The 14163-nt window shown below is 28.8% G+C and overlaps 1 protein-coding gene across 2 annotated transcripts; it reads right to left on the minus strand.

The window, feature by feature from the left end:
• Window positions 1-2105: 2105 nt before the first annotated feature.
• LOC111308110 (plasma membrane ATPase 2-like) lies at window positions 2106-3193 on the minus strand. 2 transcript variants are annotated; one of them, XR_016327048.1, is made up of 5 exons: window positions 3093-3193; window positions 2839-2983; window positions 2511-2675; window positions 2323-2396; window positions 2106-2246 (listed from the first exon to the last, which is right to left on the minus strand). XR_016327048.1 is itself a non-coding variant. In XM_089742699.1 (4 exons), exons 2-4 carry the CDS (start codon window positions 2963-2965, stop codon window positions 2392-2394), a joined length of 297 nt encoding a protein of 98 aa, XP_089598825.1. In that variant the 5' UTR covers window positions 2966-2983; window positions 3093-3193; the 3' UTR covers window positions 2255-2391. The 2 variants fall into 2 exon arrangements, 1 of the variants encoding a protein (XP_089598825.1); XM_089742699.1 differs by lacking the exon at window positions 2106-2246 and having other exon boundaries at window positions 2255-2396.
• Between the last annotated feature and the right edge of the window lie 10970 nt (window positions 3194-14163).

Below are 14163 nucleotides of genomic sequence, written 5' to 3' on the forward strand. Positions count from 1 at the left end.
ATTAATTGGCTTCATTTATGCTATAAATTAAGGCAACAGTGATGGGTGATTACTTATGCTAGCATTGGTGGTGGCCTTAGTGATGGGCAAGAATAAAAAAGTTACGTAAACAATTAAACAATTACGATCAGCCATATACCAGAATATGCCTAAAGAGCAGAAAAACTTAACTATAAATTTGAGTAATTAAGAACAACAGCAGAAAATCTTAACTATAAATCCAAGCAATTAAGAATTACAGTAGAAACCCCAAAATCAAAATATGCCTAAGAATGGAAAGCTGCAAAAAACCCTATATCAGAATATGCCTAAATTTGAAGAACAACAAAAAACCCTAAATTACAAAATGGCTAACTATGAAGAACAACAAAACCCAAAATATATATACATATTATTCACCATATTATTCAGCTTACACAAATTTAACAAAAAAACAATTTAACTGAATGTTGGTTATCGTAAAATAGGTTGCTAAATAACATTTACCTTCCAGAAATTAATGAATGAAATTGAATCAGTGATTGAAATAGCTTGTCTGGGTGATTAGATATAAGGATGATCTATTCTAGGTTTGGGGATTTTTTGCTTTTTTTTTTTTAATTTGGGTTAAACACGGGTTTTTTTTCCTAAATAACTTTTTATTTCTTTTTTTATATAGAATAGTAATAAAAAAAACCAAATCAACATGGGATTTGTCTAATAAGCTAATTTATATTCTTTTTACGCGTAACATGCACGTCCCATTTTCTGTTAAAATAAATCTTATATTGTTACAAGTCGATAACGTTTAATTTTTATTTGTATAAATTAAAATATTTGGTCTTAAATTGATCAACTAACCAAACGTTTGATCCTGATTTGAGCATTTAGCCAATCTAACTCTTATTCTATCTTTTATATTTAGTAAAGACTTCTGTTAACTCTCATTTAAAGGTTTTATTTTTAGTGAAAGTTTTCATTGACCCTTATTTAAAATTTCTTTTAGTAACGGTTGTGACCATGGTTATAGTACTTCGTATCATTTAATGAAAATCTTATGACCCTCACAAAAAATACATATTTATATATTTTTATTGAATTTGTTAATAACTACATATATATTTTTTATATTTGTAATTTTTATTCCAAGCAAAATATAAATAAATAAAATGTGTCAAAAAAATTACATAAAACCAAAAAAGCATCCACATAAACTAATTTCGAACAATATAAAACCATCTTTCAAAATTGACATATCAATTCTTTTTAAGTATTCTAGATTTTTGGTTAAAAAACTTGACAAATTCGCAAGATAGTGAAGCAACACACAATCAAAGTAACCACCAAGAATGATTCCAGTACCAAAGATTACTTCCAACTCCTAGCTGTCTGGCTGACAAGATGGTTTTACCCATTCCTTGGATATTGTCATAATGGTACCTGGCACACCATTGATATTTTAGGCAAATAAATAGTTAGAAAGTCTAACATTCGGATTCATTTAAGCATACTAAATAAAATAATTGAAGCATTTTCATCACCCGAAGACAAGCAATGCAAACCATCATTAAGGATAGCAATGATCAGCACCATGAAGGGAGGGAAATCAAACTGCCATATCAAGGCCAGTAGCATGAAACCGAGCTGTCAAGCAAGAGGTCAAATGATTGTGCAAGTATCAAGTTAGAATCAAGCCATTTGAGAGGAAGCCATCAATACATTAACATAGATTATACTAAACCATAGCAATTATGCCAGAATTTACCACAATATGGATTGTTATGGAGATTGCATATATCTACAGAGACGAAAGAAATCAAATAACTCGATTAAACAACAATGATGATCAATTTCGGTTAATTGTGAAAAAGAAAATAAAAATGTCAGAAAACCATAACCATTTAAGTTCCTGACCAATGAAGTGGCATGATGATTAAGAGAACAGGCCATGCCAAGTAGAAGTTTAGGATAACTGCCTGACTCACACCAAATTTTCGTATCACATCTCATGGCATGGTCTAAACTCACCGTGTAATTTTTCATTATCTGAGATATGACCTGACTAGTTAGTACAGCACTGATAATAACACTAAGACTTGGTTCTGTCAGGACAATGTCCAAAGCACTACGAGCTGCATCTGTTGCATCAGCCACAGCTATGCCAATGTCAGCCTTCTTAAGAGCAGGAGCATCATTAACCCCATCACCAGTCATTCCACATAAATATTTCTTGGCTTGCAAGCTCTTCATGATCTTATACTTGTTCTCTGCACCACCAATTAAATGAAATTATACAAACAATGACAAGAGAAAGAAGCCTATTCTAAAACCCAAATCAAGTACCACGTTATCCATAAACTGCATCCAATCATCACATCCGTCTCTGACCACGGGCCTCATAGTCCAGTGGTATCAAGCTGTTTCAACAGTGGAACTACAGTTTTAAGTGTTTGTGTTTGAGTTTTTGGACATGGCTTGTCAACTTTTTTCAAGGCAATTTTCAAGATGGAAATAGAAAAAAGTGAAAATACCAGGGAAAACACAAGCAAAACCATCAGCTTTCTCAATCAACTCGCAAACTGGCAAAGCAGTAATAGACTCGTCTTTGTTTTGTCCTAACAAGGCTAATGAAGGATACATGTTGGTTCCCATTCCGAGAAAGCGTCCTGTTTCTTTTGCTGTTGCCAGTTGATCACCTAATGGTTATTAGAAAGATCAACAATACAAAGCATCAATCAGTACAAGGAGAAATATTAAAATGCTTTATCCAAAAAAAGAAATACTCAAATGAGCACAAGTAAATGCATTTACTAAGTACATTAAGATAGTTTGATGCTCTATCAATATAAGGACATACACCTGTGATCATTTTCACGTTCACTCCAAGATTCAATGCCCTTTTTATTGTGTCCGCACTGTCATGTATAGGTGGATCAAACAAAGGCAGTAGGCCAATAAATTGCCATGGACTGCCGGAGCTCCTCATTCTTCCACCAGGAACTTCCTGCACATTGATTGATAAATATAAACATTATCAACTTCATTGTAAAATGTAACAGGAATGAAATCACTTTGTTGTAGGACAAATAAACAACACCACATGATAAATATACCTGATATGCTACTGCAAGTGATTGTAATCCACGTTATGCAAACTTATCAATTACTGCATGGACTCTTCGTTCCAGCTCTCATTTGTTGCGTACAATATTCAAAATCTAGAATAAACAGGAATGAATTACTCAAATTTATTGCGGAACAGTCAAATTACATAAAGTATTGCTGATGAATGCCTTTACCTGTTTAGGTGCACCTTTGCTGACCCGGTGCATTCTACCTTGATTGTCAATATTTGTCAGAGTCATTCACTTATCAGTTGGATTGAATGGAAGGAAGTGAACTTCCTGAATACCAGCTCGTGCCGAGGTAGTATTTTCAAGGCAATATCAAAATTGTAAGATTTTATCTGAATAAACAGATTTGAGCCATGTGGCATCCTAACTAGGCCCAGCTGTCCCATTGATTCCTTTGATTTGTTCTTTTCCAAACAAAACAGTTGCTAGGCTTGGAAGAATCACTGTCTGCAATTCCAAACAAAGCATTTGAGTGGTTTGTTTGAATGGCTTTTAAATATCATAATAGTTGAATTTCGGTGAAGTAATCAAAATGAGTTTTAAGACTACCGAAATATATTTATCGGTTTTATAGATAGAGTTTGCCAATGAGAGTTCTAAGGACACTTGGTAAGCTACTATTCATAATAATTTTCTTACACTAAATGCAGTGATTGACAACTAATTACTGCCCTTAAATATTTGGACACCTCTACCGCTTTAGCTTTCCGCAGACCTTGAAAACCTACACTTATAACAATGAGAAAAGTCCTTGACATGTCAAAAAGGCTCAAATTATTTCTTTTTAATCACATAGAGCATATTAGATTTAGAAACACTGCTATAAAAGCTTAATGCATGTTTTTTACAACACAAACAGGTATATTAAAAGATGAACATGAAGAAGAAGATGGCCATGATGACATACATATAGCATATAAGGAGTAAAGGTAGGCAGTAGATCTAAACAAAGAATCAACCAGAAGTCCACCAATAAGAAAAAAAGGCTAAATTTGGCAAAAATAAAAAAGTATGTTGTTTAAACCATCGGCAAGTAAACATAGATTATGACTTGGAAGTTTGGGAATCAAAATAAACTTAAGTTGCTTTTACCTGTAAATGCTACAACTCTCTTCTCCACAAATCCTAACAAACACCTTTTCCACAACCTACAACTGTAATCAATGAGATAAAAGAAACTGAATCAAACTTCGATTTAAAAAACTGAAATCAGAGATTACCGGTGTAAACAAATCTGCCAAGCATGTCAGCAGATTGTTAATTGAATAAAGTGCCTGAAAAGAAATTGAGAAAATAAAATAAGATATTATTTGAAGCTGACAGTGCATTGTTGCCCAACAATTTCAAATAAAACATCCAACACTCAACATGTTAACATAAAACCATTAGGATTTCCATCTCCTTCCACAAATGACCATAAATGTTCTAATCACGTAAAATTAATTAGAAAGCAATGAATAAAATAACATATCAGCAAAGGTGGTAAGAGTCCCAAGTAGAAATGAAAAAAATATGTCATAGAACTTAAAGAGTCTGGTATGAGTGTATAGCACTTAAATACTATAATTGCATTTATTCGGAAATAACTGTTCAAAAAGATGTTGTGTTAATCTACGCCAACCTATCTATGCCACATCAAACTTCAAAGTCCAAGAGCTATAATACCATGCACAAACTAATCTAACCAACTAAAAATATTTCACAAATATTTCACAAAACTCAACTTTACAACAATCACCCAACTTAAATGAACTGAGAACAAAAGCAATATTAAACATATTAAACATATTAAATATAAGGATGAAGAATGAAATCTAAATGACCTTAATAGTAATGATGAATTGGATATCGTCTATTTTATCACCAGAAACATCCATTCTCTAGACTGCTTTCCCTTTCTAATCTTAGGTGATACCTATCAAAGCCGATATGTGTTCTACATCATCTTAGCAAAGCATATCTAAAATGTAAATCTTGTAATTTTAATCTAAATTGTGACAAGCAAGCCACCCGAATTCAACATGGCATGCAATTACCAGAGAAATTCACTGTTAAACATGAAAAATATAGTAAGGAATCCAATCAATTCGCTTCAGGATTTTCCCAGATTTACTTGCTTTCTACAGATATCAATGAGTCAAATGAACACTATCAAAACCATTAACAAGGGATTATGAGAGAAATGCTACAGCAAACAAAAAGTACAAACCTTGAATACTTGCAAAGAAAATAATAAGAAACATGTACCTTGATAAATTTGCATAAATGAAAAATATGTTTTAAAAAATTGTTCAAAGTTGAAAATTCAAAATATTAGAATTAAAATAAACTATCAAATTCAACATAATTTTTTGACCAATAAAAAAAGAACTTCGAATTAGATTCAAAATTGAATTGTTATAGAAAAAAGGAGAAGAGAAACAAAACCTGCTAGGTGTTGTTACAATAAAAAGTGTTGCCAAAGTTTTCAAAACCAAAATATTGTTAGCCTTCAGGAACTGGTCACCCATAATTTACTTGGGAGACTACTAACTTATCATTGATTTATTATTGAATTTTTTACTATTAAGTTATTGATGATTAATTGCTACTTAGTTATATTGATTTATTTGGGAGACTACTAATTTATCATTGATTTACTATTAAGTTTATCAATTAATTACTACTAAACTAAAACTGATTTACTACTGATTTACTATTTAGTTATACCAACTTATAATTAAATTATCATTGATTTATTATTAAATTATCGATGATTAACTACTAATTTATCACTTTTTTTTATTAACCTATCATTGATTTACTAGTATGTTATTATGCATTTACAATTACGAAAAAAGGAATTTAAAAAGCCCACTAATGATAAATGAGATAATTTTTTTTATATGATAACATTATTGTTTTATTCAATTTTAGAATTTTTTTCACTAATTTTTTTATTAAATACATTCATGATAAGTTTATTTTAGCTCTCAAAATGAAAGTTTTGACTTTGTTTTTACTAGTAATCAGGGTTCAATTCTTGATAACTTCAAGTATAAAAAAATTATAAATGATTGACAATTAAGTTATCAATTTTTTATTATTAAATTATTAATTATTTACTATTAAATTATCAATGATTTATTTTTAATTTATGAATGATTTGCCATTAAGTTATGAATGATTTATTATTAAGTTATGAATTATTTCTCTTAAATTACTTGTGATATACCACCAAGTTATTGATAATTTATTCTAAAGTTATAACTGATTTACTTTTAATTTACCTATGATTCACAAAAAAATTATCAATGATTATCTAATTTACTACTAAATTATCACTAATTTATAATTAAGTTATTAGCAATTTACTATTACGTTATTAGTAATTTATACTAAATTATTAATGATTTACTATTATATTTTTATATATTTACTATTATCTTATCACTCATTTACTACTTAATTTTTTATTACTTAAAAATTATCACTAATTTACTACTAAATTATCAATGATTCATTATGAAATTATTAGTGATTTATATTAAATTTGCATGATTTATTATTAAATTATTGCTGATTAACTATTATTTTGTTTATGATTTACTCCTAAGTTCTATTAATTTACTTTTAAGTTTTCAATGATTAACTACTAAATTATTAATTATTTATTACTAATTTATCATTAATTTACTACTTAATTATTTATGATGTCCTACTCTAAATTAATTACTATTAAACTAAAACTGATTTACTATTAAATTTTTACTAATTTATTATTAAGTTATTATTAGTAAATTACTAAGTTATTAATATAACACTAATATATTTTATCATATGGAGAAGATAGAGTTATGTATAACCAATCAATCTTTCATCTCATTTTTTTGATTAAAATAATCTTTCATTGGTAGTTCTATCAATTGAATGTAATTATACATTTTATCAATTGAAAACTTAATTTTTTTTAATTTAAGAAAATTTATTATACATAATTTTTAATTATATAAAAAAATTTAATATGCATAATTTTCAAAAATAAAATAAAGTAAAATAAATTACTAACCTTGGTACTAAACATGTTTTCTTAAGAGAATTTCAATTCTAAAAATAACAAACATGTTATGTAGTACTTATACAATCTTTGATAATTTCATTTTCAGCATTAACAATATAAATTTTCATGAATAAATGTAGATTTGACATAAACACATCTAAATGATAGTTTTAATGAATTTTGTCCCACCTTAAAAAATTCACTAAAACAATAAATTTTATTTTAGTTGATTTTTTTACTTGAAATAATTCACATTAGATTGTCCAACAATTGGATGTTAAAAAAAAAGCAAGCAATTTAATACAATTAAAAAAAATTAAATAATCTTAAAATATAAATTAATCATATATATATATATGTGCGTGTGTGCATGTTAAGATAAAAATGGAGAGAAAATTAAATTAATTATTATTTCAATCAAAATAAACAATTCTTATTGCAATTCAACGTGATTCAATCTTGAACTACTGGTAACTCCACCCCTCATAAATCATCTAAAAGTTTAATAAAGTATTTAATGAATCATATAGTGCTAATTATTGATGGAGTGATGCAATTGATTTGCATATGATTTGACGGTTGTTTTTGCTTTTGGGAATAATAATTCTAAAATTCTAAAATAAAAAAATATAAAAGAGAAATTAATTATAAAGGTTAGACTAAACTATAAGAATATATACTAAAAAATTATTTCATGGGACTAAAAAAATTTAATTATGTTATCGATTATCAAATGATCAACTCCTAAAACATAAAAATAATAAAATTATTAACAAACATATATATATTTAATATATTAAAACAAAAAACTAAAAGGCAAAAAAAATGCCTTAATGATGTAATTATGATTATCTTTCATGAATTTATTTATCAACATAAACTACATATATAATTATTTTTACAACAACAAAAAAACCAAACTCTATATAATTGTTTTATTTCTATACATACTAAGTTTTGATATCATTTTATTTATATTTTTATTTGATGTGAAAATTATTTTACTTATAAGAAAGGGAGTCTAATAATAAAAAAATAATTTAAGTTAAAATTTATAAAAAAATTATTAATAATATTTTAATCAATCACTTTTAATATTTTTTTAGTTTAATTATAAAAAAGACTCTAATAAAAAAAAATTTATTTAAATTAATCTATGCTCATCAAGTTAAAAGTGGTAGGCTTGACTCTTGACGATAACTTTTGAGGTTAATGCTTGTGATAGAAAAGTCAAGGTGTATAAATGTAAGACTTCCGTTTACTAAGCAGTATAACGAGTGCTAAATACTGTATATGGATATACAAAGCTTAATATGCTTGTGGGAAATAATGTGGCAAATGCCAGCATTAATTTTATTAGCATGTTAACAATATATAACAAAGGTTTGGGATCTCCATGTTTGTCGGGAATTTGTATAATTATTTTCTAATGCCTTGATGAAATTATTTATATCATAAAGATCCACGTCCAACCTATGAAACATAAACATATGTTTACTTAACCTGGAAGTTTTACTATTTTTTAATATCACACAAATTTTGAAATTTTAAAAATGATTCTCTCAGCCATTGTTCTGTGGAAGAAACAATTTGAGAATAACTCATAGGTGTCCAGTCGTTTGGATTTTGAGCAAACTGTGAGTATTCTGGTTGAATTGTCATGAAAGGGGGTCGATAAATAGGTTGTTGGTACATATATAATCCTTGGTTAGGATTATTGTAAAAGTTAAATCTTTGGTTAAGATTTTGAGAAATCAGTGGTCGTGAAGAAGAATGAGTAGAAGAGGAAGAAGAAGAAGAGGATTTTTTTACCTGTTTTTTTCTTTACGGTTCTCCATCCATCAGTATCATGGATTGGGTATTTTCCTCGATCCATGAGGTCGACTCAGAAAGTCTGCAAAGAGATTTTTATCTCCGTTGATGAACTCTACTTGAAAATGATAAAAACAAAGAAAATTGTACCATTTAATTCGCCTGAGATTATCAGAAAACTTTCTATTTTGGAGAAAGTTTTTGATTGCTTGATTATCTGTTCGAATAACAAAGATCTTCGGGGCTAAATAGATGTGAAATCACTGTATACCATTTTTTATGGCTAATAATTTTTTTTTAAAAATAATATAATTTATTTCGTTTGGTTTAAACTTACCGAAATTGTAGGCACAAATCAATTCATCTTTTTGATGCAGATTTTTAGCTTACAAGAGGGTGCGAAAAAGATCTATGTATAAAAGATTACAAAAGCTATATCTATATATATCTGTATATAACTGAAAGAAAGGAATGAGAGAGAGAGAGAGGATTGCTTTCCCAAACGATGCCTCTGAAAGAGTTACAATGAGGCTTTAAATAAAAATTTTCTAACCTATGAATAGTAACTCTGTACAGTTATCTGCTACAGTGTACAGTAAAATTTTTATTTACAATACTGCTACAGTGACTTGCTACAGTATCTTCCGTAATAAGTCTCTGTCTTTTTCTACTACAGTGACTACTACAGTGACATTTATCTTCTGCTACAGTTGACTGCTACAGTGTTTTCTGTTTACTAATCATTGGCGTCGAATGGAGTTTTGTCATTTTGTGTCGGCTGTTTGTTCTGGCTTATCCTGGCTTAGAATATGCACAGTTTTATCCTTTCATAGCATTGTTTAAGTTATGAAATTCTTTATCCAGTACGTTAAGTGACTGGAGAGATAAGGGAGATCCTGAATGTGATTTATTCCACATCTGCCATCCTTCTTGATATTGGTATAGTAGATCAGTGGGATGATCAAGATATTTCATTTTAGATAATTTATCCAAAAGCTCAATTGCTTCTGGTGCATTTTCGATATCAAGATCTTTATGTGGTTCAATAAATCTTTTAACAAAAATACGTCTGCCATCTGTCCAACAGGCTATTTTTGGATAGTCTTGTTTGGTGGCTAAATGGAGAAAGAATTTTACTTTATCCATTAGGTCAGTTCCTGTTTGGAAGTGATAGAAGTTTGGGTTGGTATATTTAGAGATGATTTTGTTTAAATCATCAGAGAATTCGATATGATCTGTGGATGGATCAAGTATATTTAAGGGTTGTAGAAATTGTCCATCGGATACGGTATCAAATTCCCATATTTGGTAGGGTTGGTAAAATCTTTCTCGTTAAAAAGTACCCAAAAAATTGTATATAGTGAAATGAACATAAAAAAGGTGTTTTGACCATTTTATACATTCAATAAAGTGGTGTTTTATAAAAGCTGAAAAATCTTTTAAAAGGTGAAAAGAATAATTTTGTACAGTTATTTGTCCAACTAAACCAAGTTCAATACTTTTTATATCAAAACTTTCGTGGTCAAGTCGAAACTTTAATTTAGGTATGTACTCACCAAAAGATGTATTATACATATAAGTAGAAGTATAATAATCTGAAAACTTTTCAACCAACAGTGTTTTTTTGACTGTAGAATAGAAGAATTAATTTGCTGAAATAATTCTTGAGTTAAGAATACCGTAGCTTTTTTGAAGAGAAGAATTCTTTTAAGCTTGTTTAGCTTAGAAGAAATAAAATTATCCTTCTTAAAATATTCACATAAATTCAAGAAATTGTTTATTTTTTGAAGATTGTATTGATTTTCTTCCAAAGCAAAGAAATCAATATCTTGCTATTTTAGCAGATTTGTTGATAGAAGACTTTGGAAAGCTATTTCTTTAAAATTCTAAAATTTTTTGGCTTGTTTGACTAAAAACTCAGCTAAGTTGGTCATCCTTTTTTGAAAGCTAGTTTTGTTTTCTGAGAGATGGGATTTCCAAACTTTGTTTAAAAAATTATAGACTTATGATTCAAGTCCAAGATTGTAAAAATCTTTTATCTCTGGGTTAGAGAATTTTGTTTGTTCCAACAGTTGTTTTGTGGAAGAAACAATTTGAGAATAACTCATAGGTGTCCAGTCGTTTGGATCTTGAGCAAACTGTGAGTATTCTGGTTGAATCCTCATAAAAGAGGATTGATAAAGAGGTTGTTGGTACAGATATAATCCTTGGTTAGGATTATTACAAAAGTTAAATCCTTGGTTAGGATTTTGAGAGATCAGTGGTCGTGGAGAAGAAAGAGTAGAAGAGAAAGAAAAAGAAGAAGACTTTTTACCTGTTTTTTTCTTTACGATTTTTCATCCACCAGTATCATGGATTGGGTATTTTTTTTTATCCATGAAGTCGACTTAGGAAGTCTGCAAGGAGATTTTTATCTTTGTTGATGAACTTTACCTAAAAATGATAAGAACAGAGAAAATTATACCACTTAATTCACCTAGGATTATCAGAAAGCTTTTTATTTTGGAGAAAGTTTTTGACTGGTTGGTTATCTGTTAGGATAACAAAGATCTCCGGGGCTAAATAGATGTGAAATCACTGTACACCATTTTTTTATGGCTAATAATTCTTTTTCAAAAATAATATAATTTATTTCGTTTGGTTTAAACTTACTGAAATTGTAGCCACAAATCAATTCGTCTTTTTGATGCAGATTTTTAGCTTTTAAGACACATCTCCAATGTTCATCACTGGCATCTGTCTCTAAAATTAATAGGTCACCTTGTTTAGGTAAATAGACCTTAGGTATAGTGGTTAGATCTGATTTTATCTGTTTGATAATATCAGAATCGTTAGGTGTCCAAACAAAATCATTATCTTTACGTAATTTACGCAAAAAATAGCTTTCCTTTTTGGAAAGGTTTTTGAAAAATTGTCTGCTATAATTAAGTATTCCTAACAGTTGCTGTAGTTGTTTGACATTATTCAATTCTTCTGAAAAGTCTCTGATCTTGGAAATAATGTGATCTTACAGGGTTAGTCTGTGTGCAGAAAGATTAAGGCCAAGAAATTCAATTTCAGTTTTTTCAAGTTCAACCTTTTTGGGACTTAAAATTATACCGTATAAAATAAATTCTTGAGCAATAAGATTCAGGTGTTTCCTGTGCTCATCTAAAGTATTAGAAAATATCAAAATATCATCAATATATACATAGTAAAATTGTTTATGTTTGCTGAAAATACTGTCCATCCAATACTGAAAGATTTGAGGTACGTTGCATAGATCAAAAGGCATAACAGTCCATTGGTAATGGCCTATTGGTGCACTAAAAGTAGTAAGAGGTTTAGAGGTTTCATTTAGCATGATTTGCCAAAAATCTAATTTACAATCAAATTTAGAAAAATATTTAGCATTTTTTGCTAAATTGATTAAAACATCTTTACGAGGGACAAAATAGCCATCAAAAATAAGATTTTGGTTTAATTTCTTGTAATTAATAACCATACGGGGTTTACCTCATTTAATCTCAGAATGGTTTCTTACCAAGAATACTGGACTGGAATGGGGACTGGTAGTTGGTTCTATCAGACCTGTGTCGAGCAATTCTAAAATTTGAACTTCAAATTCATCTATATCCTATTTGATATAGATCATTGGTTTGACTCGAACAATCTCTTTTGGAGAATGAAGAGTAAGTTCACAGCATCTAGGACTGCATTTCCAAAGCTTCAATGGGTCTTCACTGAAGTTTTTCTGTAAAATTCTATAAAGCCAATGTTTTTCATTAATAGCTTTAAGTTCAGAAATATTTGTTATTTCCGGTCGAAAACCATTATCGCAAACATGATTGTGCTTGGATAATAAAGGAACATCTATTGATTTTTTATCAATAGTAAAAACAAGATAATCAGAAAAAACTGAAAAGGGTAGATATTTATGTATGAAATTATTTTCTAATAGTATGTCTCCATGCATATTAGAAAAACATAATATTTTAGGTATAACGAATTTTTTATCATTTAAGGCAACAGGTATATTCTTTGCGTTTATGCTAACAATGGTTTCTTTACCATTGATACTTACTATTATTATTGGATGCTTCATTGGTTGCCATTTAGTTGACGGCAAAGCATTAGGACGACAGCTAGAGATTGTTGCTCTGTGTCAATCAGAATATTCAAACTATAGGGTTTATAGTTTTGAAAATAAAAATAGCCTTCAATATAAGTATAATATCTTACCTTGTTGACAAATGATATTATTTCTTCAGATATGCAAAAATTATTTATAGAATGAAACATTTTAATTTCTTCATTTCTAGGTTTTCTAGAAGAAAAAGTATGTGAGTTAATCACAGAATTAATAGAATGATAATAAGTTTGATTATCAACTGTACCTTGCTGAGATGGATTATCTCCGACAAAAATAAGAATTTGAGCAGTATCTATATTACCTGATTGGCACATACTATTTGCTCGTCTGAGGGTTTTTGTACTGTTGGTACCATGAAATCCTGAAAAAGAACTTCGATAAGGAGTACAAAAAGATTGGTTACTAGTTATACTCTCAATATCATCATCTGGTTGGTGTTCAAAAATATTTACGGGTGGTAAAACCAGGTTTGGATTAAAACTGGTTGATTTATTTAGATTTTTAAAGTAAAGATTTTTTCCTGATGAGAAAAATTTTAGACTTGGTACTTTCTGTTTTTCAGAAGTATTTGAAAGATCTTCGAGACACCATCCTTTTGGGATTGATAAGTCTGTGATTTTCTTTTTAGTAAAAAGAGAAATTTCTATTGATCCTTGTTTAGTATCAGTGGCAACAGTATCACCAGATAGTTTTTCTATATGGTGTTTAGACCAAGGTTGGAACTTTTTAAACCAACTTGTTTTGTAAATCTCATCTGGTTTGATGAGTTGTAATTCTTTTATTTTATCATCAGAAATAAAATGAATTTTTCTCATAATATTTTCGAGTTTAACCATACCTTTTTCGTTGGTAGTTGTTGTACTTGTGGAAGAGGTGACTGAAGCTGTATCTTAGTTATGTGGTACTTAATTTTCAAATTATTTATTGGTGATATCAACTTTTGAAATCTGCATCAATTTATAAAATATTATCGTTTTAATTTAAAATCATACAATTTGTTCACTAAAAAACCTTGTAAGTATATCTTCAAATATATATATATATATATATATATTTAAACGTTCATG

Source organism: Durio zibethinus, chromosome 2, assembly GCF_047325235.1.
Source record: "Durio zibethinus cultivar Kanyao isolate XHJ-2024 chromosome 2, ASM4732523v1, whole genome shotgun sequence".
Lineage (NCBI taxonomy): Eukaryota > Viridiplantae > Streptophyta > Magnoliopsida > Malvales > Malvaceae > Durio > Durio zibethinus.